This window comes from Micromys minutus (assembly GCF_963924665.1).
Source record: "Micromys minutus genome assembly, chromosome: 1".
NCBI classification, from domain to species: domain Eukaryota; kingdom Metazoa; phylum Chordata; class Mammalia; order Rodentia; family Muridae; genus Micromys; species Micromys minutus.
The window spans coordinates 257,788,693-257,812,807 of record NC_137969.1 but is presented as its reverse complement, the minus strand read 5'-3'; the positions used below and the strand labels follow the sequence as shown (position 1 = coordinate 257,812,807).

General features: G+C 43.1%; 1 protein-coding gene across 1 annotated transcript in view; it reads right to left on the bottom strand.

Annotated features, from left to right (window-relative positions):
* VIPR2 (vasoactive intestinal peptide receptor 2) overlaps nt 1–24,115 on the bottom strand; it is a 64,661-nt gene that overhangs the window by 12,166 nt on the left and 28,380 nt on the right. Inside the window, exons 5-6 of the mRNA XM_080924708.1 lie at nt 9,770–9,867; nt 2,545–2,686 (exon numbers count right to left, since the gene is read on the bottom strand). Of these exons, the coding sequence (XP_080780834.1) occupies nt 2,545–2,686; nt 9,770–9,867 (240 nt within the window). The remainder of the gene's footprint in view (nt 1–2,544; nt 2,687–9,769; nt 9,868–24,115) is intronic.

The following is a 24,115-nucleotide window of genomic DNA, read 5'->3' as shown; positions in this document are numbered from 1 at the left end:
GCTGCTACCCTGCTAGGTCCATACAAGAACAGCATGGGAGGACTAAGGAGGCGAGGCAGACCACTAGCAGGATCCTGAGAGACCAAAGCTCTGTCTGGGAGTCTCTGAGTATATACACATGCACATATCCATGTGTCTGGATGCATGTGCATATGTGCACACAGACATACTTCAGGTGTATGTACATGTCTTTGAACAATGTCTTGCATTTTGTAAATGTGTAAAGAAAATCTGTTCATTCAGAGGCTTTTTGTGTGTGCTCTGCACATGTGTGAGGGCAAACTCTTCCACTGTTTCTGGTCTTTTCTTCTTCCATTCCGACATCAGCCCAGTGGGATGGTGACCCCCAGGCAAACTTTCAGCCTTTGGTCTGCCATCCCCTCATTCCCCTAGACACTCATTAGTCACACAGTGCCTGTTTCTGTCTAGGTGGTTGTCTGGGACTTGATGTAGTGTTGAGGATTGTGGCTTATCCACTTCCCTCATCCAGACAGGCAGAACTCGGGATTCTTAGAATCTGTAGACCTCTAGAGAAATCCATTCGGATCTCCAGTGATAAACTTCTCTGCTGCATGCAAGCTGCCCAGAAGTGAAGAGCCTGTGCAGCCTCTGGCCACATGGAAGAGTTGTCCTGCCAGCCTTTCCTGGCCAGAAAGAGGCCCCTTCGTGTGTGGAATCGCTCTGCCTGGAAAAAGCAATTTGTCACATTGTGGGGAGCATTTCTGGTGGGTTGCTTGGAAGAGTGATGTTGGTCTAGTGAAGGACATCCAGGAATAAAATGGAAAAATTGGAGTTGGAAGGAGAAAGGTTTCCTGTTGCTCATTCTGCAATCCGACTCTGTTTTGCTAATGTGTTCACAGCTTTATCATTCTCCAGACTGTCCAGTCCTTTCCCTCCACTCTCCCTTCCATGCTGGGTTCTGGCTTTCTTCTTTGGCTCCCTCTTTGCACCTTTGACTCTCCTGACTGCCTCCTCGGTGTTGGAATCTCAGGGCCTGTAGGTACTTGGGCAAAGCTGGATTCTCCATTCCCCAGAGAATAGCTTGGGAAACGGGCTAGGGGAACCTGTCCCTATTTCCAGCTCTCACCCCCAGCCCTTGGCACTAGCCTGGGTATGCTGGCTGGTGTCTGACCTTAGCACATACTCAGGGTGGATCTTCAGCACCTTGGAGAAGCTGCAGGAGTCTCATCATTTGGAATGCAGGCTAAATTCCGGTGGTTCAGAATATACACAGCAGTGCAGGGAAACAGATCGTTGCTAGAAGGAACTCAACACTGTAGTGTGAGGTGGAGATTCCCCTGTAGGCTTTGGCAACATGGAGAGGGAGGGAAGGGTGTTGCTGCTGCTCTACTCTTTTCTACTTCAGGGGTGCCTGCTGCCTTCTCTCTGACCCTCCACATGAAGGGTTCAAGTTTTGAGGGTCTCATGGAGGTAGAGTTAAGCAGGGATGCTTCAGATAGAGGTGGGTACTGGGTGTCTCTGAAGATCACTTTCCTTAAGAAAGAGCTAAGGAATGAATGAAAGCCACAAAGGGTAGCTCTGGGCACTGACCTGCGGCACTGTAGTGTTCACCTCTGGTAAGCACGTGCTAACGCTCTTAGCTCAGGACAGCAAGGTATGCCCGGGGGCAGCATTTTCCAGGTGCTGGATCCCGCTTTTGACTTTGCTATTGTAACAGATCTCTTTTAAAGCCCACTTCTAGATCATGAACCTGTCCAGTGTGCTTACCCGTAGGGTGACGTGAGGGCTAGACAGGGCTGACATGCTATATAGCTACAAGGCACCATGCTGCGTCAGAGCTAAACTAATTAAACTCTCTTCAGGGCACACTGGATGTTAGCAGATGAATCTACTCACATGCAGTGGAGGGACGGACGGTGGGGTAAGTTCAGTATCCTGTTACCAAGACGCCAGGTCAGGACCTGCACCAAATCCCCAAACACGGAGCATTGCACGCTAGCGGAGAAAATCCTGGGAAGACTTACACGTAGAAAGCTCTCAAATACCTGTCCAATTGACTTGAGTAGGTGGTAAATTCCCACTATCATCTCCACAAGCAGAGCCAAGGCAGAGCGGCCGGGTGTAAGAGGGAACCCGTGCTGCACTGCAGAGACTAATCATCGGCCTCGCCCGTTCTTGTATCAAAGCTATACCAAGTGCATTTCCCACTGGCATCGCCTGGGGTTTCTGTACCACAGGAGCTGATCTTCTCTAGGAAATGGATAGAAGGATTCCCTGGAATCCAGAAGATTCAGACTAAGGTTTATGCTCATCTACAAATGCTGTAGCGCTCATTTCAGCCTCAGTCACCAGGGCCTAGGACCTCTTAATTTCCCAACCCCACACAGTGGCTAGACACTGGTCAGCCTGCTGAGGACCCCCTGGTCTTGCCTGCTGACACAGGCCTGAACCCATTCAGCCTCTTTCCACCGCTCGGGCATGAGAAGGTCTATGATCTTGCTGCCCCTTTAAGAGCAGAGAGGTTGGTAGGTCCTGGGTCTCCCCCATGCACAGTGAGTGATCTTGCCCTCAGGATAGTCTTACCCAGGAGCCCGGCTGGTCGTGGCAGCGCAGTGTACCTGAGCTGGAGTAGAGCACGCTGTCCTTGACCAGCACGGAGATGGCTCTGAGCATGAAGGAGAGGAACAGGTTCAGGTGGATGTAGTTCCTTGTGCAGTGCAGCTTCCTGAAGCGGGAAAGTCAGAAACGGATGTTTAATTATCATTTACGGCCTTTCTTCTCGCAGTTTCTGGTTACTTATCTCCAGTTATCACAGTACCTTTTTCTTCGTTCGTTTGTTTCCAGTCTGTATCATGATACATATCTTGGCACATGAGCCTTCCTTTCATTACAGATTGTTTCCTTAGGTTGGAGCTCAGTATGAATATATAACAAAAAGCTGCCTTGAGTCTGCAGTCAAGTCTCCCCATGTGTCTCAGGACCCAGGCTGTGTAGCTGAATGTGGGTGTCCTGCTGTCTCCTGCCCTGTTGTAGCCTGTGGTCTTCATGCTTGCAAGCTTCTACTCTGAGACAGAGCCACGGCCGTGACATTACCCATTTCTCAGCCAAAACTTGGTCAGGAAGGTTTCCACTCTGATGTATAACTTCCTGAATTAGATGGGAAACTGCCTTCTGTACAAGTTAACTTTCTCCTCCTTATATTGACAGCAAGGGTATAGTTTGATGTACACTGATCCCCTTTCCTGGCCACATAAGCTGTGACTTGCCTGTTGACTCTCTCACAGTCCTGGGCCTGGGTGGGCCAATCATCAGCTGTGAGCTATGTGAACAAATGAGACTGAAATATGGCCAAACGTGGGTGATTTAAAATTTCACGTATGTTAATTAATCTAAAGTTAATAACAAGAGCAGCATGGCACTGTATTCTTGTCTTGGTAGAGGTGTATTTCATTTTTAATATGTTCATCGTATATGTACCGTGTGTGTGTGTGTGTGTATGTGTGTGTGTGTGTGTGTGTGATGTACACTATGGCAGTGTCAGGCATATGTACCCTCTAATATTACACTCAAATGAGACACTGATGTAGGTTAATAGATTAACTCAGTTACAGTTGTTTTCTGTACACAAATGGAACATATGTTAATATTTTTGGAGACTAGTAATAATTATAAAAATCACATCCTATTGTTTGTGGGAATATGTCACTTTACTTGAAAGCATTCTTTACAAAATGAGTGTAGGCGGGCCTTGGAACTTAAAGGCATAGTGCTGAGAAAGCAGCACACAAAGAGGATAACGGCAGGGTGAGGGCATGTCCTGGGCAGCAGATGCCGTTTTCTGTGGTGGAGAGATTCTGTTGAATTTGACAAGAGCGTTCCAAAAGTTAGTCACCTGAAGTTAGAATTAGAATCCCAACAAAGGAGCCAGAGAAAACAGCGGGATGGGGCCCTTGTCCAGCACTTCCAAGAAACTCTGAAACCTGGCAAAACCACTCGAACAAACCCTGTTGGAACTCAGTTGATAGCTATGTAATCCTCGATCCCGGGTGAGCACACTTAAGTCAGCCTTGCCTTGTCCTAGGGTACATGCCCAGCTTAGCACCATCCTGAAGGCTGTAGCTTGTGTTTTCTGTGTGGTCTCAGGTACTACCTATAAATACGAGGTAATTTTTCTTAAACTTTTAAGTGCATTGAATGGGCGTGGCCTTCCAGAACCCATCCAGATTGAGCATCAGCTATGATGAAAGCCTCATACTTTCTGGAGGCTGCCTAAGGCCAACATTAACAGTTGAGGCAAATGACACATTCTGGAGTCTGAGAAGAAAGGCTGAGGGGAGAGGCTCTCTGGGGGAGCAGGATTTTTGAAAAGCTCTCATATATACAGAGGAAGTTAGAAACCTGCATACATGCTCTGGGCAGGTCATATGCTCCCAAAGAGCTTTTATGGCTCTTTGGCAGGAGCAAAATGAAGTTAAGGCAGAGTGGTAAACAGCCTGTCCAAGCATTGGAGGAGTGCTTCTAACACGGCTAGACTCCCCAGATGGGGAATGCATGTTTTCTTTTCTTCCCGTGTTTCTCATCTGACTGCAGATGTCTAAGGAAATCTCCATCAGTAAGTAAGTTACTGCTAGCTAACAGTATATAGGCTTCAGAGACCAACAGGGGTAATACAATCTCTACAAAATAGAAAAGTTTAGAAAAGTTATTAAATAAATGATTACAAGTTGGGCCTAGTAGCACAGAGCTGTCACACCAGCTAGTCAGAGGCATAAAACATGAAGGTTGTAAGTTCAGGATTTGCCTGGGACCAAGAGGGATTTCAGGGCCATCCTGAGTATTTCAGAAAGACATTGTCTCACAATAAAAGAAAAGGGTTGGGTTGTATCTTAGTGGTAGACAGCTTTTCTAGCATTTGTAAAATCCCGAGTTCAATCTCAAGTACCACAAAAATAACAAAATAGAATAAGCAATATAGGAACAGCTACAACTCATAACAAAGGACAACAAAACTGAGAGACAAAATTGGATTTCCAGAGTTATGATCTAATATTATTAAAAATGTCAAATTTCAACAAAAAGATAATGATGCATTAAAAGAAGTAAGAAAGTTGGATTACTAATAGGAAAAAGAAAGAAATAAAACATTATCTTTAAAGATCATACAAAGCTAAAAAAAAATAAACCCACATGAAGTAGCCTTATTAGACAGAGGCTGAAGGCCAAATGTTTTGAATGTGTTCAAAGAACAGAATGAAATAGAGCAATCCTTCGACAAACATAGAATTTCAATGAATAAATGAAATTTGAAGAAGTAACTAAATAAAAATGTTGGATTTAAAATGTGCAACTGGCTTTTGAAATTCCCTGGAGATGGCCAAAGAAAATCTAGGCAGGCAAAAGAGAGATTCAGTAAATGTAAAGATCAAAGAGAATTACCCAGTGTTAGAAGCTGTTATGTAGCAATTTGGAAAGGGAAATATTTCCTCTTGAAATGAAGTCATTAAGGCTATGCAAGTAAACAAAACTTACCAGGCTCAGAAAATAAACACCTCACAAGTCTTAGGAAGTTCCTGAAACTTATGATACTGACAAGGAACCTTTTCAAACAATATCAACTTCTGAGTAGAGGAAACTCACCAACCTGTTTTAGCAGCATGTAATCTGAGATAGAGAACTCAGGAGATTCAGCTTTTGTGAGTTATCATTTATGCTTGAGTGGGCTTCCCATTGATGCAATTGCTTTTGAGTCATCTATGTCTTTTTGTAAGTAACCTTTTATAATTAGCCCCAGTAAACTCACTGGTTCACTAATTTAGACTTAAGGGGACTTGGTTAAATGTAGGTTTATTTATTTATCTCCATCTACTTATGTGCTAAATACATGTTTGTTCATGTCTGTACAGGAAAAGTCAGATGTCAGAAGCAATAAATAAATAAATAAATAAATAAATAAATAAATAAATAGATAAAAAACCAAAGAAAATCCAAAAGATACAGAATATTACCCATTGCTTGCATAAAGGGGTCCTAGATGCTTATCAAAAAGTGACACAGAATTGCAAAGGATCTCAAATGGCCAAAACAATTTTTAAAAGAACAAAGTAGAATGAGTTCCTGAATTCCAAATTTTCTGGAGTCTATGGTGATGCAGCTGTATGGATCTGCAAATGGCCCAGTACATCAGACTGAGAATCTTAGAATGTTCACATTTACAGCCAGTTATCTTCTGATGAAGCCAAGAACACTTAATAGTCATTAAAAATGTTGGTGTTGAACCACTGGGTAGGAGTTGTGAGAGAATAAAGCTAGACTCTTCCATTTTGTAGCAGATGAGAAACTAACTGAAAATTAATCAGTGAACAAAACTCAAGAGACAGAAGGATAAAACTATTTTGGGTTGGAAAAATGGGAACTTGGATATCACTAAGGTGTTTTAAATTTTATACCAAAACCCACAAGCAACCTAATAAAAAAATAGGCATACTGGACTCCACCAAAATATAAAACTTTAACATATTGCTTACACATCACCAATACTAAGAGAACCCTAACTAATGGTTGAGAACATTTGTAGACTGGACTTACAATAAAAGCTAGTGTCTATAATATGTACAAAAGGTTAAAAATGCACAAGAAACTAAACAATTGAAGCTATGCAAACATGGGACTGGAGAGGATATAAAGATGTTCAAAAAGCACACGAGGAGAAAGGAATGACGGGTTAGTTGGCGAAGTGTTTGCTGCACTCAGCATTAACCCCAAGTTATACCCTCTGGACCCATGTGAAAAAGTCAGGTGAACCCCTGTGAGGAGGAGGCTCGAGAGAGAATTTTGGGGACTTAAGGCTTGCTGACTGGCCAGTTTAACCAGATCTGTAAGCTCAATGTTCTGTAAAAACACATCTCAAAATACAATGACAAATGATTGAGAGAAACTCCATGACCTCTGTCCTCCAAGTGCACACACATGCATGATCTCTTACATACTTGTGCACACACACACAAATAGGTGCACGTACCATGCACACAAAGCACATGGGGCTACCAGGTACCACTTCACTCTACAGTGAATTATTGCCTGTCTTCTGAATATTTGGGATTCTCGGTATCAGCACAACATTCACTGCAGAATGATGTCTCTGTGGTAAGGGCTAATAACTGTACTAATCTGTGTGTATAAAGATAAGGATTTAGAACAGATTTTGATAAATGTCTGTTTTGCAGAATGGTAGTAGGTTTACCCCTGTAAGCTCTGCAACCATTAGTTCTTGGCCAGGTTTAAAATACCAGGCATGAGTTCCATCCTGTGCAATAGATCTTAAATCTAATCAGAACGCAAGTGGTTAACCCCAACCTCCACACCCAGTCTGGTTTGAGTTATGTTGTTGTGATAAAATACCATGACCAAAAGCAACACGGAGATTATTAAATCTTACGCTTCCAGGTAGAAATCTATCACTAAAGGAATTTAGGGCAGGGACCTGGACCAGAAACCATACAGGATGGCTGGTTATAAACTCACTTTTTCTAGCTTTCTCACTTAGCTTTCTTCCAGAGCCCAGGCTCACAGTGGTCTAGGACCTCTCACATCAAACAACAGTTAAAACAATTCCCCACAGATATGACCATTGACCAATTTGATCTTAAAAATCTACTTGAGACTTCCTCTTCACAAGTGACTCTTGATTGTATCAAATTAACAATTAAAGCTAGCTAACATATCATTATTTTTACAAAAAGCAAAGGACATGAATTTAAGAGGGTATGTGGTAGTGAATCCAAGAGGAGTTGGAGATGGGAAGGGTATTGGATATAATAAAAATACACTTTATCTATACATGAAGTTTCAAAGAACACATTAAAATCATTTTTAAAAGGAAAACAACCTGAAATACCTGCTCCTACAAATCTCTCTGATCCCAAGAATGAAAGAGATTTCCAATGATAGATCAAACTCTGTAAATGGCAGTGATATAATTTGTAAAATGTACTGGCTGGTTTTGTGTCAACTTAAAACAAGCTGGGGTTATCACAGAGAAAGGAACCTCAGTTGAGGAAATGCCTCCATGAGATCCAACTGTAAGGCATTGTGATCAAGGTGGGAGGGCCCAGCCCACTGTGGGTGGTGCCATCCCTGGGCTGGTAGACCTGGGTTCTATAAGAAAGGGAGCTGAGCAAGCCAGGGGAAGCAAGCCAGTAAGTAACATCCCTCCATGGCCTCTGCATCAGCTCCTGCTTCCTGACCTGCTTCGGTTCCAGTGCTGACTTCCTCTGGTGATAAACAGTAATGTGGAAGTGTAAGCTGAATAAACCCTTTCCTCCCCAACTTGCTTCTTGGTTATGACGTTTGTGCAGGAACAGAAATCCTGACTAAGGCATAGAACCCACCTAGATTAAAGTGGAGAGACATGAAATAACGGGAAAGATGGAAGCATGGTAAGAAAATGTATGAGAACAAGCCAGGACACAGCACACTGAGGATGCTGATCCAGGAGAGAATGATTGGAAGCAATACTTCAGGAGGCACCAGCCAAGGACTTCTGAAACTGATCAAAGACAGTACCAAGTCAGACATTTCACAACCATAAGAAAAAATACAAAAGTAATGAAACTAAGCCCAAGAAAGATACAGAAGTAATGAAATTAAGCCCATGAACGTCAGCTTCAGACAGTTAATAAAAAGTAGCTTATTGCAACACAAGGAGAGACATTTGAAAGTGGAAAAGCCCATGCTTTTAGAAACAAATCGAGCCACAGGCAACTCCCCAGGAGCCACAACCTCATCCTCAGTACTCAAGAATATCCTTTTAAAAAGCAAGGCAAAAGCATCTGTTTTAGGCAAGCTAAGAGTCTGGGGATTCACTGCCATTACAAGAAGCAGAGAGATGATCCCAGCAAGGAGGGAAGTGTTGGGAAAACAAAGGACAATATGTACACATGCTAAATAAATACCAACCTAAAACAGCAATGTCTTCGGGGGCCTCAATTCAGAATTAAAACACACAAAACAAACAAGCATGAATGGTACATGGAGTCAAGATGTGAAGATCTTGAATTGACGGGGACAGCTGTAAAGAGCAGGTTAGAGGTTATGAATGTGTTGGTTGCGGTGGGTGCACATGCCTTTAATTCTAGCACTTAGGGTGCACAGGCAGGAGGACCTCTAAACTGTCAGCCAGACTGACAAAAGCAAATTCCAGCCTAGCCAGTGCTATGCAGAGAAACCCTGGGGGTGGGGGGAGGAGATGTGAGAGAGAGAGAGAGAGAGAGAGAGAGAGAGAGAGAGAGAGAGAGAGAGAGAGACAGAGAGACAGAGAGACAGAGAGACAGAGAGAGACAGGGACGTACAAAGAAACAGAACAAGAGTGTTGAGATGAAGGGCAGCATTACCTGTGTACATAAGAAATGCAAAATATTTAGTGTCAACATACTACCTTTTGTAAAGAGTGCTCTATTTTTATTTATTTATTTACTCATCTGTCTGTCTATTATCTATCTATCATGTGTATGTGTAACTGAGTAAGTTTGTGTACCGAATGTGTGGGAGCTTACAGAGACCAGGAGAAAGGGAGAGATTCCTTGTAACTGGAGTTACAGATGGCCATGTGGGTTCTGGCAACTTAATCCTAGCATTGTCCAACAGCAAGTGCTTTTAAATGCTGATCTCTCTAGCCCCAAGGGTTCTCTATAGCTTAGTATACAGAGGGATTCCAGGTCAAGCGTCTAAACCTCTTAGCTACCAAACAACCTATAGAGAAGTTTGCTTTTCTCGTAATCTTTGCAGAATTGTTCATTTTTTTGTTTCTTACCTGAAGAGGCAGATAATTATGCTTCCTGTTGTAAGAGACATCAGAGAAACACTGTAGCCCAAGGTATAAATGGCCTTCACCAGAATATAAAACGTGATCTACAAAGAAATAAAAATAAAACCACATCTGTAAGCTGCTAGCCAAATGCATGGGGCACAGGACATTTTAAGACCTGGGTCACAAAGAACTCTCTCTTGCATGCCAAGTGCTGGAAGACAGGAAACAGGACCATTTTATAATGCTACCTCTATCATGAGCCCAGAAGGACCTTCAAGTTTTGAACACCTATCTTCTCTTTCAAGCCATTATAAGTGAGTGGGTGACTTCTGTAAAAATTTTTTTTACCCAAAGCAACTGTATTGGCTTCCATTAAGGCCAAGACAAAGGAAGGCTAAGATAAATGGAACTGCTGGGGTCCCTCATGGGGTAGGAATGGGACAGTCTTCTGGAAATGCATTCCCAAATAAGACCAGGTAATACACACATTTGAGCTCATGGAAAAGAACATAGCATCAAAGTTACATGGTCATACTCAGAGGTCTAGTCTTATAGAGTGGCTACATCTTGGAATTTTTATTTCTCATACTTCTTAGGTTATTCAACTTCATGGCTAGAATCTAACATCCATGTAGTTTCTTCTGAGGACAGTGCAAACACAAGGACTGTGTGTGTGTGTGTGTGTGTGTATCAAATCACAGGACATCTACATGGGCTGCACCATCCTAGTTTCTCAGAGGCCTGCTTTGCCTTTTCTGGTAAAACTAATTATTATATGAAAATGAGAATATGTGCCTATTTATATGGAGGAAATTTTTTGTCAAAAAGACCTAAAATAGATATACCTACTGCTGCTAACGCTCATGAACAATGAAGAGCTCTGTCAGCTGTGGTGGCATATGTCTGAAATCCCAGAAACCTTTGATGCAGAGAGAGTCTGAACACTATATCAGGCCCTGATTACAAGTGTTAAGAGAAAAACATAAAATCTGCTACAATACCGATCTGCTAGGTAAGTTATACCCAGTAATAAAATAGTGGCATGATCATTATGGGCAAACCGATTATTTTCTGAGTGGATTTGAGGTCTTCTCCACAGGATGAATTCCATTTCTAATACTTTGAATTTTGTCAAAAACCTATGTGTTGCAGTAAATATTAAAAAATAAGAATAGCTTATCTCTTTATCAGCCCCATGGTCTCACTCTGTGGGTCCACTTCTAGTACGGAGCCCAGAGCACAGCCTCTGTCACTCTGACCAAGCCGCCACCCGGATCTCACTCCCTCTGCCTTCTTCCTTTGCAGGTGGTTTTATTCCACCTGTTTACTGCCTCCGTCCTGGGGTATTTCTTTACCCCGGATCCCAACACAAACATGACTCCGATAGCTTTTCATACAAGTTTATATATCAAACTCTCAACCCACAAACACTCTACACAATAAGATTACATCAAATAGACAAAGATACAAGCTGCCCTTCTATATGAGATAAAAGACCTATAAAGCCCTTAAAATGCCCACAATTACTTATTGCCAATAAAGCCCACCTGGATCTAATTCATCCTGGACTTCCCGGTCCTCTTTTGTCCTCTCCCCTCTGACTCTTTTTCTCCACTTCTCTTACCCCACCCAGTCACTGGCTCTCCTTTATTTTACTAATTAAAATGAGAAGGTTCAGATGAAGTCACCTCATGTGTATGTGACTAGGCAACACTTCTTGGAGAAGTAGAATTAACATAAAATACAAACAGCTTCAGGACAATCTACACCTATGACTGGGAAGATTGTCCTGAAGATAAGCCATATGGAGAAACCCACTAGTGTTTCACTCATGGTCCCATTGTCAAGCTGTCTTCTAAATATCTGTGCTTCTTGCCAGAGATTTGTGCTACTCTTAGGATTGGTCAAGAAGCTTCTTTTTCAATGAGTAGTATGGCTAATGAAAAGACTGTTGAGCAGCCAAAGTACGAAGAATAAGTAAATATGGGTGATTATCTGTAGAAAGAAAGGTTGTCTATACCTATTTCCACCCATCCATGGCTCAGGGGACATGGGGAAGGGAGGAGGGAAAGAATGTCATAGCCAGAGGATGAGTTGGAAACTTGTGAAGTACTGACTTCTAAATACTACAATAGCTTTGAACATATCAACTCGAAGCAGCTGTGGTTGCTTTCACATACCTTGTAACAAACTCAAACTGGCCAAAATTTCAGCATGGACTGGGATGGTTCCCAAGACCCACCCTGGTCTATTGGTAGCTGATGGCTGCTGACAGAGGGAAAATCATGTTTCTTTGGGCAAGTGGATTCTGGTAAGCTAGTTGCTTATGCCCCAGTGCATGGCAACACACCATGTGCATATGATATGCCTTAATCTGACTCAAGGGCTAACAACAACAACAACAAGAACAATAGATAATGAGGGTTGGAGAAATAGCTCAGCAGTTATGGACACTGACTGTTCTTCCAGAGGTCCTGAGTTCAATTCCCAGCAACCACATACTGGCTTACAACCATCTGTAATGGGATTCGATGCCCTCTTCTGGTCTGTGTGAAGACAGCCACAGTGCACTTACATACATTAAATAAATAAATAAATAAATCTTTTTAAAAAACAATAGATAATGACAAAAGGAAAACATGAAATTTGAGGGGAGATTGGGCAGTGTGTCCTAAAAAGGTTGAAACGAGCTTAGTAGGAATGGACATCCTCAAAATTAATTTTCTAATGTGTGAAATTCTTAAATAAATAAAACAGTACAAAAAGCTATGCAGGGACCTGTTAGGTTTCTTTGTAATATGTCACAGCCTGGTCATATTTGAAGGCATCACCCTATTCACTTTAAAATTTAGGAATCCTCTTTGTTGATACAAGAGCTGTACCTTGAAGGGCAGGTCACAGAAGAGCAGAAAACACAGGGGTCCGTACAATCCTCCTCCATCTTCAGGATGGTCACTCTTACTTCATCTCTCCTCTCTGCTCTCATGCTTCATCTTCCCATTTCTACACCCCATCCTTGCCCTTCCCTCCTCTTCCCTTCCAGGTGATCCACAGAGGTCTCGTCGTTTTATGCTCTTCTCTCCCCCATTGCCCCATCCTTTCTCCCCATCCCCCAATGATTCTCATCTCCTTTCACTCACATTCTCCTTACTGCCTTCATCTCCCCCGCAGTCCCCTTGTTCTCATCTCCTTATCTTCTTAGTTATCTTCTGTCTTACTTCCTTTTCTACTGCTATGAAAAGCACTTTATAAAAGAAAACATTTAATTGGGGGCTCGCTTACAGTTTCAGAGTGTAGCTCATGACTACAGTGGTAGGGAACATGGCAGGCATAGTGTTGGGACAGTAGATGAGGGTTTACATCATTTCCACAAACAGTAGGCAGAGAGGGAGGATAAGACTGAGTCTGGCATAGGCTTTCAAAACCTCAGCGCTTACCACCGGTGACACATCTTCTAATCCTTCCTAAATATTTGATCAACTGAGAGACAAATATTCAAATATATGAGCCTTTGGTGGCCATTGTCACTCAAACCACCACACCTTCCTTTATACTTTGTGATCACTTCCCTGTAGCACCCTGTTTGGTCAGTCTCATAGCTACCTTTCTGCCGCTGTGATCAAACATCATGACCAAGGCAACTTACAGAAGGAAGAATTTATTTGGGTTTAGGGTTTCAGAGGGATAAGAGTATCCATGAAGGAGGACTTTGGAAACAAGCAGCAGGCATGAGACTGGTGCAGAAGCTGAGTGCTCACATCTTTAATAGCAAGCATGAGGCAGAGAGAGCACACTGGGAATGGTACATGGCTTTTGAAATCTCAAAGCTTTCCCTCAGTGACATATTTCTTCCAGTAAGTTCACACCTTGTCAGCTGACCTGAATAGACTGGGGACACTGGGTCTGTCTCATTCAAATCGCCAGTCAGGTTTCCTTCCATGAAATCTTCTGGTACTAACATACTAAGTTTACCATATTTGGCCTCTTATATTGCTCTAAGTGCATATGCCTCTTTTTGAACTCTTAGTGTTTCTAGGAAAACCTTGTTATGATTAAGCATCCCTTACCTCACCCTTACTTCCCTACCTCATCTGGCTTGTGGGAGTTGGCAAGTCAGAACTCTGGAGTGCTGTTGTTATTGTGGCCTCTTGGCTCATCATGGTGTCCTGTCTGGGAGGTCTGGAATGGCCATCTGATTAGCTAAGTCTGTGTTCGGGAAAATTGAGTTTGGAGCCCTGTCAGCAAACACACTGACACTGGCACTGGACAGCCTCACAAGCAACTACCTGGGAACACATCAGTCTTCCATATAGGGATGTGAAAATGCACCACACATGACTTACTGACAGAAGGGACTCAGGGACTCATGCAGTGGGAAAAACTCCAACTAGAGCAGGGGATAATAACAAGGAAAACCAATGGGTAGGTGTCTTATAATGAGCCAATAACAATGTAGCATATTTTGGTGAGGAGGGCATTTCAGCATAGCTGTGTGCAGTACACGTGTCACAAACATTATAGTAGGGTTGCCAGAAACCCGTGAATGGTGTCACTTCTTGAGCTGAGCTTCCGTGACTCTCATCCAAGGTAACAAATGAATACTGTCTGAACTGAGATGTACTAAAACCATGCCGTTCATTATGTGAAAGTGGAGCAACCCACACACTCGGCTAGTCAACCATGGTTTCGAAGCAAAGGGATCCATTACTTTCACTCACCTAACACATATCATCAAGTGACCACTGGAGCCAGAGATGTCAGTGATGAAAGGGGACAAGAATCACAGAGACTCAAACCAACATCCAGGCTGTCTAGAAGAACCACATGAGATGCTACAGCCTATTTCAGAAAGTAAGAATGTAAAGCAGGGTTCACACCAGCTGCACTGGCTGAGGCCAGTTGCAATCATGACGTTGTGATTAGAGCTAGCCTTGGGAAAGAGAACAGCAAACTGGTTAAAGGAATGGCCAGTGCAAAGGCATTGTGGCTGGAAGGGATGGCAGGTAGGTGCAGGGGCAGTGTGATTTCGAGGTACTTCAGATGCTGGAGTGGGAGTGACCCCTGTGTTCCATACTCAGCACGGTCAACATGATGCACGCGTGCATGGACTTACACATGCATGAACACATGAATGCACACATGCATCAATGCACACATGAGTCAATGCATACATGCATGCAAACAAGTATGTCCAAGCAAAACAAAGCAAACAAGCAAAATAGCCCCACCTCAACACTACTGAAGACATGGGCAGCAGAAAAAGACTCCCTGATTTATCTCCAGCCACCTTTCAGCCCCTGCATCTAGAAGCGATCTCTTCTGCCAAGTCCCAAGGCCCTCTGCTGAAGTCCCAGTTTCCCTTCTGGTCTACTTGGAACTCTTGGCTCTGGACACTTGAGCTTCTCTGGTGTATCAGCTCACCTGCTATCCTTATCAGGACACACACTCCCTACAGAGTTCCTAATGCTCTGGGGGCCTAGTAGGCACCAGTATATGGTGTTTAGCCAGTGAATGAAAGCTGTCTCACAGATCTGGGATCTGTGAGGTCTGGACAATTAGTGCAGTAATCATTTGGCCCAAGGAGCTGAGACAGCACAGCTGCAGAGAGCAGGATCTCTTTTAAAGCCTTGGCTCTTGCCTGAACTCAGGGGCTCCAGAGGCCATAGGAATGGGCAGCATTGCCTGGTGGTGCCATGAACCAGGCTGACTTGCTTGTGTTTTGTTTACCTCACATCTTTCTCTAAAGCTGGACTGAGAACTTGCCTTCCAAAGGAAGCTCCCCATACCTTACACTTGGAAGGATGGAGGTAAGTGCCAGGAAGGTCATTGTGGTTACTCTTTTGTAAGAAAATCAAATGGCTTGCATAACTTGGGTCAGGTGATCAAGGTGAACATATACACTTTTGGTGTGTCAAACTAAGGAACTAGGTAAGATGTTAGAAGAATCTTTATGTCTACCTTGTTATTTTAATGGTAAACTGTGGTTCCTGTGGTAAGGAAGATGCAGATGCTTTCTACCGACCTCTTTCTGGGAGAGGCCTTTAAATTAAACTAGTTGAAGTTAATAAGGTTTAAATCAGTTACTTGGTTACACTGGCTGCATTTCAGGGCTCAGAGCTTCAGTTGTCAGTGGCCTCAACTCTGGACCAACAGAGTTTTTCCCTTCTGGCAAGAAGGCCTAAAACTGCATACTAGCTACCATCCTATAGGTTTATGTTAAGCTGATACATGATTGGATAGTAGAGAGGTAGGTGGGGAAAGGTCTAGGAAAGCAGAAGAGGAGGCAGACAGCAGAGATGAACAGAGGAGGAGATGGAGGCAGATATGTATGTTCCTCTCAGCACATCTCTAGCTTGATGATGTGGTGATTATTATTTCTAAGGGTTTTTATGGGTCTAATTTATCTCATATAGATGGGAAGTTTATATCTTTGTCCATTGGTTGTGAGCTTATTGTGTAGAGGGTTTGTGGGTTGAGAATTTAACATATAAACCTGTTTGATAAGTTGATGGTTGTGAGTCATGTTTGTACCAAGTGGTGGAGGAAAGAAGGGGCAGTAGTATCCATCTAGAACAGAAGCAACAAGGGCAGTGGAGTGAACTGTGCCTGAATTCTTAGAGGTGGCATGGAGCGCCAAGCTAGAAATCTCCATAGTGCTAGATGCCCCCTCCCCCATGCCAGCAAAGTGCAGGATAAAAGTTAAACCACTTTTAAATGTTTACCACAACATCATCCTAACTTGTTATCTGGTTCTCATGAACACCTCTATTGTACTCACACAGGACTAGGCAGACATTTGCTCTCAGCTGACCTTGCTGCCTTGTTCGTTTTCATCTTCCTTCCTGACCTGGAGCCTCTGGGGAGTTACAGAGGTTGCAGAGCTCTCCTTGCTGAGGTACAGTCCTAAGGTCACAGGGTGCTGGTCTTATTACCTCAACCACAGCCTTTCCACAAGGGTGTATGAGCCCAGTGTGAGCATCTACATCTGCAGAGAGGACAGTAACTCTGGAAGGGGTAGCTCTTTGTAGGAAGTCTGGGAAAGGACCACACAAGTCACTCACACCCGTACAGGTGTGAATAGTGGTGGGAACTAAAAAGGTTATCGGTTAACACATCAAGGCCTGAGCACTGACAAAGCAAATAAGAGGACTTGTACTCAGGTGTAAGATAATCAAGCTAGACAGACAGGAGACAGGACCGGGCTCAAGGCCAGTTCAGGCAGGATAACTGCCTCCTGCCCCAGCTCTTGAGCTATATGTGAAAGACAACTATTGTTTCCTCTTACATCCTGGCTTCTGATGCAGCCAACTGTGACAGATTCAATTGTGAGCAAAGGTGGCTTCTAACAAGAAGCCTCTGCCTAGTACAGGAAAGATAACCCAGACTATCCCACAGACAAGGAGTTAACTAAGAACAAAGGCAGCTACTTCTTGGTGGCTGTGAGAACAAAGAGGATCTGGTACAACTGAGGAGATTTTAGACAGCTGTCAGGTTGGAGGTAGCAATACCAGCCAGGTCAATAGCTAATGAAGCACAGTCCCAGATGGACAAAGGTGTGTCCGTCACCCCTAACTGGGGTTCATGAGCCGAGCACGATCATTTCCTGGTTGGGCCAAAGGGACATGCATCGAGGGTGTGGGTTCCAGATAATTAATCAATAGAGATTGCCTTTATATTTGTCCCATAAGACTCCATACATTAAAAAGGATTGATTTCTTTTCTTAGAATCCCCTCTCAGACTTGAGGGTGTCTCTCAATTTTCCTTAACTTATCACTTTTCTTTCATCTTTTATTGATAAAGTTTTCACCAGTCTTATAGACTCCCAGTGGAGTCCATTTTTTAAGTTTTCATTGGTGTGAGACCATAAGCTCACAGCCACTGTATCAGGTTGCCCTTTGGTGACTGTTGAATGTCTGGCACCTTAGAGGCTTGGATAAGGCATAACTCACAGTACATTGTGAAAATTTTCCATTGCACTAAAAATCCCTTGCATCATGGTCAATGCCCAGGGGCCTGAAAATGTGTGATTTCCCACTAGAACCTCGAAGGAATGGTGCAACTGGCAAGAAAAGGCTGGAGAAGTTTGTTAAGCAGCAGCTAAGTCTCTGCAGCAAATGCTGGCCTAGACTTTGCAAGGGAACACTTTCAAAGCTTTGAAATTTGGTCTTTTTGTACAACAAAAGACGACCCCGAGAGTTCAATGTCATATTTGACTTTTCTAAGAAAAGACAAATGTTCTGATGGTGTCAGTGACTTACTCTTTCAGAGGTTGACCCGGGAGAGCCAGGGTGAAGCTTTCCATGGAAGTGAGCATCCAGAGGCTCTCAGGCAAGGACGTCTGTGATAGACCACACTTCTAGAAAGTATTAGTTATGTTTGCATGGACTCAAGGATGCATCACGATCCCACCCATGGTTGCAATCAGTGTTCAGTATGCCAGCTGCAGTGGCTGAAGTGAAGTGAATCCCAGCTCTATAAAAACCAGCCATTTTCTTTCCACATGATTTGTGCATCCTCTAGGGAGCTAGATCTGGTTAGAAATGCTGAGCTCTGTGTTGACAGAGTCATCAGCCTAAGCCCAAAGTTCTTTCCTGGAGATCCCCAGCCATCTCAAGTGGTGGACGTTTGATCAGTGTAAACCGTTATCTTCAGGAAGAGACTCTGTGGCATCTATGCCTGAGTGTGTGGCCGGCAGCTGGTGTTTGTCTCATGGGAATCCTCTTAGGAATGACAAGACATTGATTGACAGCCAGAAGAGGGAAGCAGAAGGGGAGGACCAGAAAGGTGGCCTTTTCCCCTAGAAGCTATGTTAGGCCAATTTATCAGACAGAGTTTCCACAAATACATTTCAAATATACTAGCTAGCTGGTGTAAAAAGTCATTAAGAGTTGGCTGGGTATGAGCTTGTGAATAGCCAAAGGATAAAGGGAAAGAAGAACCCATCAACTACGAGGCAAGTGGATTGTGATTTGGACTACTAAACTTACGTTTTATAGACTATGGAGAACAGTGTGGTAGAAATATGTTGGGGAAAAAATTTAAAAAAGGTTCTTTGTGGATAAAGTGCTGAGTCAGCAAGTGGGGGGGGGGAAATGCCCCCAGGAAAACTGGAAATGGAAAGAAGAAAACAAGAACGCAAATTAAAAATAAACATGGAACAGTTTCCAGGCATATCAGCAAAATATAACCAGACTTGGTATATGTATATGTATATGTATATGTGTATGTGTATGTGTATGTGTATGTGTATATGTATATGTGTATATATATTTACTTACAAATTGATTATGATTAAAAACAAAATTCTGTGTTTGTAGGTACTGTGGCCTCAGTATGTGTCCCCACCTCAAATCCATGTATTGAATCTTCAACAATAAGGAGACAGAGCTTTGCTGAGTCCTGAGGGATGAGCTCATAAGTGGGGGATGGGTCCTCTCTTAGAGCAACTCCACAGGATCCACCAGCTTATTACACCTAATACTGGTAGCTGTCTGGGGGCGGGGGCTGGGAATCTCATCAGACCCAGCATCTGCCAGTGCCCTGACCTTGGACTTCAGCTTTTATACCAGGAAGAAATGAATCTCTGTTGCTGATAAGTTACTCCAGCTGCAATGTCATAGCCTGGGCCAAAACAAAGTTCTCTTAACTTGCTCCTGTGGCCAGAATCATACAAACCAACAAAAAAAGATCAGAAAAGAAAGGGAAGCCTTCTGCTCCGAATTCCACCTGTTTTCAAACCATTTATGGTGACTATTTGCTCACAGAGGCACAGGAAGGTACGTAAAGAACACAGCACAAAGTTGGCTTACTACACGGTGGCCTTTGCAGGTCCTTATTAGAGTTTAGAAACTACTGTTTGCCAGTTAACTACCAGTAAAACTGGGGTCAAGTTGACATGGTCCCTGAACCAACAACCCAGCAGAAGTGGGAAAAGTATCTAATTCCTGTGCTTTTGGTTAGCTGCTGAGCTAGGGTATATCAGGCAATGATGGGCCCCCCTTGTCCCTGAGCCTACAATACAGCAGAGTCTTGTGCCTTCTTGGAAAAGTTGGTGAATTATAAAGGGGTAAGCCGGACCTGTCAAGACTCTAAGGAACTGTCACCTTGGCCAAGATGTCTGCTGCTGGGAAGGCTTGAAAGGGCATCTGAGTGTGTTGAGGATAGGGCTCCCACAGATAAAGTTGCTCTGAAGGGATTGCTATGGTGCAGAAATGAAAAGAGCCATGGTTCAGAGTGTCTGCCATTGGGACGATTAGAATATCTCAGCTTCCAGAAGCACAGCCTTGACGCAGTACTCAGGACAAATTACTGGGTTCCTCATTATACTTCTGACACATGCCTGGTCTTTCAGATGGAAAGTAATAAGGTCCGTTTGTCTATATGTCTATATGTAAGGTATGTTTTAACCCTGGGCAAAACTCACCCAGGGTAAGATTAATTTACAGAAAGTTCTGTTTAATTAGCTTAAAGAAAAATAAGCACTTAATTATGTAAGTAGTCCCCAAGGTGGAAATTAGAAATGAAAAACCAAATTAGCTCAGAAATCTACAAGTTTCTATGATTTGGATAGTCTCTAGTAAATACAAATACTGTTTTTCTTCATTTTAAAAAGGCTTGTATTTACAGAAAGCAGTGTCACATGTTGCAGACATGTAACTTTTGTTTTCTAACCAGTAAAACTCCTTGTGTTACAAAATTTCTCAACAATGAAAGTTAAAAAAAAAAAAAAACAAATGGATTAAATCAGCGTAATTTCCAATAAGAAGAATTAGCTGCCAGCTTTTGTTTATCTTACTCTTTGGCCGATAATTGAAAAGAAGTGTTAGTCAATGGTCCAGTGCCACACCAAAAGCAAAAGACAAAACAAGCACACACACAAGCAAGAACTGCATACAGGCTAGCTAGTCTACAGAGGGCTCGTGCGACAATCAGGGCATATGGCATAGAGTGGACAGAAAGGCAGAGAAGAGTAGACAGAACAGGGGAGAGCAGACATTCTGTGGTAAGGCCATATGTGAAACTATTAGCACTTAAAAATTAGCATTATTATAAAGTAATGTACAAGGAGACTTTGTAATGTAAATATAAGAATGCAAATGTAAAATAAGAATTTGATTTTTTTTACCTATTTATAAAAATTATGTATTTCTGTATTTTCTGTATTATATGTAGGAGTGCTCCATTTGCATGTATACCTGCGTACCAGAAAGGGCACCAGATCCCTTTACAGAAGGCGGTAAGCCACCACGTGGGTTGCTGGGAATTGAACTCAGGACCTCTGGAAAGCAGCCAGTGCTCTTAACTGCTAAAACATCTCACCAGACCAAGAACGTGTTTTTTTGTTTGTTTGTTTATTTGTTTTTAAGGTATAATGCTGATCAAACCTTCTCTCCTTTCCTGTCTCTCTTCCTGTTCTTTGAGTTTGTTGAAATAGAATCTACCTGCATAGCCCAAGGTGGCCTTGAACTCAGGACCCTCCTACTGGTCCAGTCTTGGCTTTACTAGCATGCACCACCATTTCCTGACCTTACTCATTTTTGTGTTCAGTGTTGATGGAATCCCTGGCCTTGAGTCTGTAAGCATTTATAGGTAGCACGGCATTCGGGGTATGCAAGCCCAGGGGGAAATGCTGAACTCTAGAGAGGAGACTCTAATTTTCTTTACCTTTTGAATAATTTGATTAGGAAAGATTCTTTTTCATTATAACAATTTTCCATGGTTCACTATTAAAAAGGTGCATTTTCTGTCTTTTAAATAACGATGTAGCTTCCTGTATTGGGCTTTAAAATCTGTCACCGCTTTAAAGGGACAACTGCTTTTGGTCCTATTTAAACAATGCTTTTACAATTTTTGATGCTTTTGACAAACTTCTGCAAATTGAATCCCAAATGAAGCCTTCTGATTTCAAACTAACTTGAGTTTTTCCAGAGGGTTCCTGGCAAGCTCAGAAGAATTTGTTCTTTCTGTTTATAAACACAGAGAAATTGAATTAATTAGGCTTTTCACAGTAGATGATGGTTAGCTTCCCTTACCTTATATCTGTGTGGATAGATGCCATCAGCTTAGGTCTGCCTGCCAGAAAGTGTACAGGACTCTTGGAAACTCAGTGCATCCCGAGACCATGATGTCAGGCCAGTTCTAGCAACATGTTGTTCATAGTGAGACCCCATCAGTCTTTACCACAGCCCTTTGACAGCTCTTCTCTTAATCTGATGCTTTTCCTAAGGTTCTGCAAGGAGCTATTGTACAGACTGAAGGGGATCCATGAGAGATGGGCAAGCCCAGCATTTGGACAGCTTCAAGGTCATGAATTCACAGTCGGATGGGAATATTCAGAATAACCAAACTGACAGATCCAGGAAACAACATTTTAGACTTTCTGATGTTCTGTTTCCTAGAACCAAAGAACCCATATTCTCTCTGCACTGGAGCGTTCTGAAACTTTGGCAAAGTATGTTTTTGTAAACAAAAAGAACTGAGAAGCTTTTATTACATCATTTAACTTTTGTGGAATGTTGTGATTTGTGTAAATTCATGGTGGTTCTGTTCTCCACTAACAAGACACAGCGGTGGGTCTTTGGCCCAGAGGAGCTTAGAAAAGTCTAATTGGAGATTCCTTGTTTCCAGAAAGTTCTAATAGGCTATGGCTGACCTTATAGGCCCAGTAAGCCTCCTTGGATGCCACTCGTGCTGACATGAAGGTCTTTTGCAGAACTGAGCAAATAACTTTGGCTGTGTGACCCAACAGCCCAAGTTTAGTGAGACTAGATTTACTCTGCTCAGACATCCTCGGTTGCCTTTGGCAGGAGTAGGTGATCCCAGGAAGAAACATGGCTAAGAAGAAAAACCAATGTCCCCAACAATGACTCTAGCCCTGTCTAGTATCTTCAACTCTCTAAGCCATTTTCCTTTCAACATCTTCCTCTGACTGTTCAAGCTAGCATTTCCATTTTCACTCCATTATTCTGATTTGCCATCACTGGAAACTGGAGCTGCCCCTTCCTTCACGGCCCAAAAGCTGGATCTAGAAAAGCTACTGCAAGCTTTAGATAAATCGCCGGCTGCCAGTTGCCAGGCTGCACTGCATAGCCACTGTGCTGGGACACGTGACAACACACCAAGGGTATTCAAGCTGACACTACAAAAACGTTTGGCTGATGCTGCCCTTCCACCCCACGAAACTTAGAGGTGCTGGGAGCTGGGAGCCAGAAACCCTTCCCCGGTAAATTTCCCAGTATGCCGTTTGTTCTGACTTTTGTTTTCATAGAAACAGCACCACACAGACAGCTAACTTGGGGGGAAGCCCTGTAGTGCCGTCTCCTGAATGGACACCTGTATTGAGGGAACGCAGCTTCCTCAACTAAGGCAACTGTTCACAGACTGTTTCTAACTGGTGTCAGTGTTTTCTGGAGTTAATGTTCCCCAAGTCTCAGAACTCACTGGGGAATATGACGCACTTGTGCACTGCTGGAAGAGGCCTTATCTACAGCAACACAGCGGTGGCTTTTCCAGCTAGAGTTGTATGACACATCACAGGCCATCCACTGGATAAATGAGAGGTAGTGTTTCCACTCCAGTGGCAGTTCGAGAAATCTGAAACCCAGCTAAACTTTATCTAGAAAATGAAGACTGGCTGAAAAGCATGTGCTGGCTCGTTGGTTTTTCTTTTCATTAACTTTATGTGCCCAGACCTGACCTGTGATGGTTTCTTCTTAATCCCCAAAATCTCTGCTGTCACTAGTCTCCATGAAAACCAGGCAGCCAAAACCACATGACCACAGCCACTCTAAGAATCTACAGGGATTCTGGTTTCTGACACCCATGTACATAGGAAAGGAATGTGACGTTAACATCAGTAATAACTAACAGCTGGGGACAGTCTCAATCAAGTGAAAATGGCCAAAGGAGAGAGATGATTACTAAAGGGAAATAAAATTAACCAGGGAGGCCAGGACTGACCTATGACTGAGTTGGCAGCTGCATCAGCAGAGAGGCTGACAGCGTTTCCTAGCAGCTGTGGCAGCTCTAGCCTCAAGTCAGATTGATGGATAACAGATTGGTATATCATAGCACCAGCTAGGTAGCTATTCACCTTAACCAGTGAGAAAAGCATCTCTGTCGACGTGCCCTGCACACCCCAGAAGCCTGCTGGCCACTCTTGTGAGGCTGTGCTTGGTCTTGTCTCCTCCTTCAGCAACAGATGGTTTCTCACTCAACAAAATTTTCATGTCAAGAATATCTCTCTGGATTTCTTTTGGCACCGCTGGCCTATTTCCTGCATGTGCTGTTGCTACTTACTGTTGTGGGCTAGTTCTGTTTTCTCCCGAAGCCTGTGTCATTTTTCTACT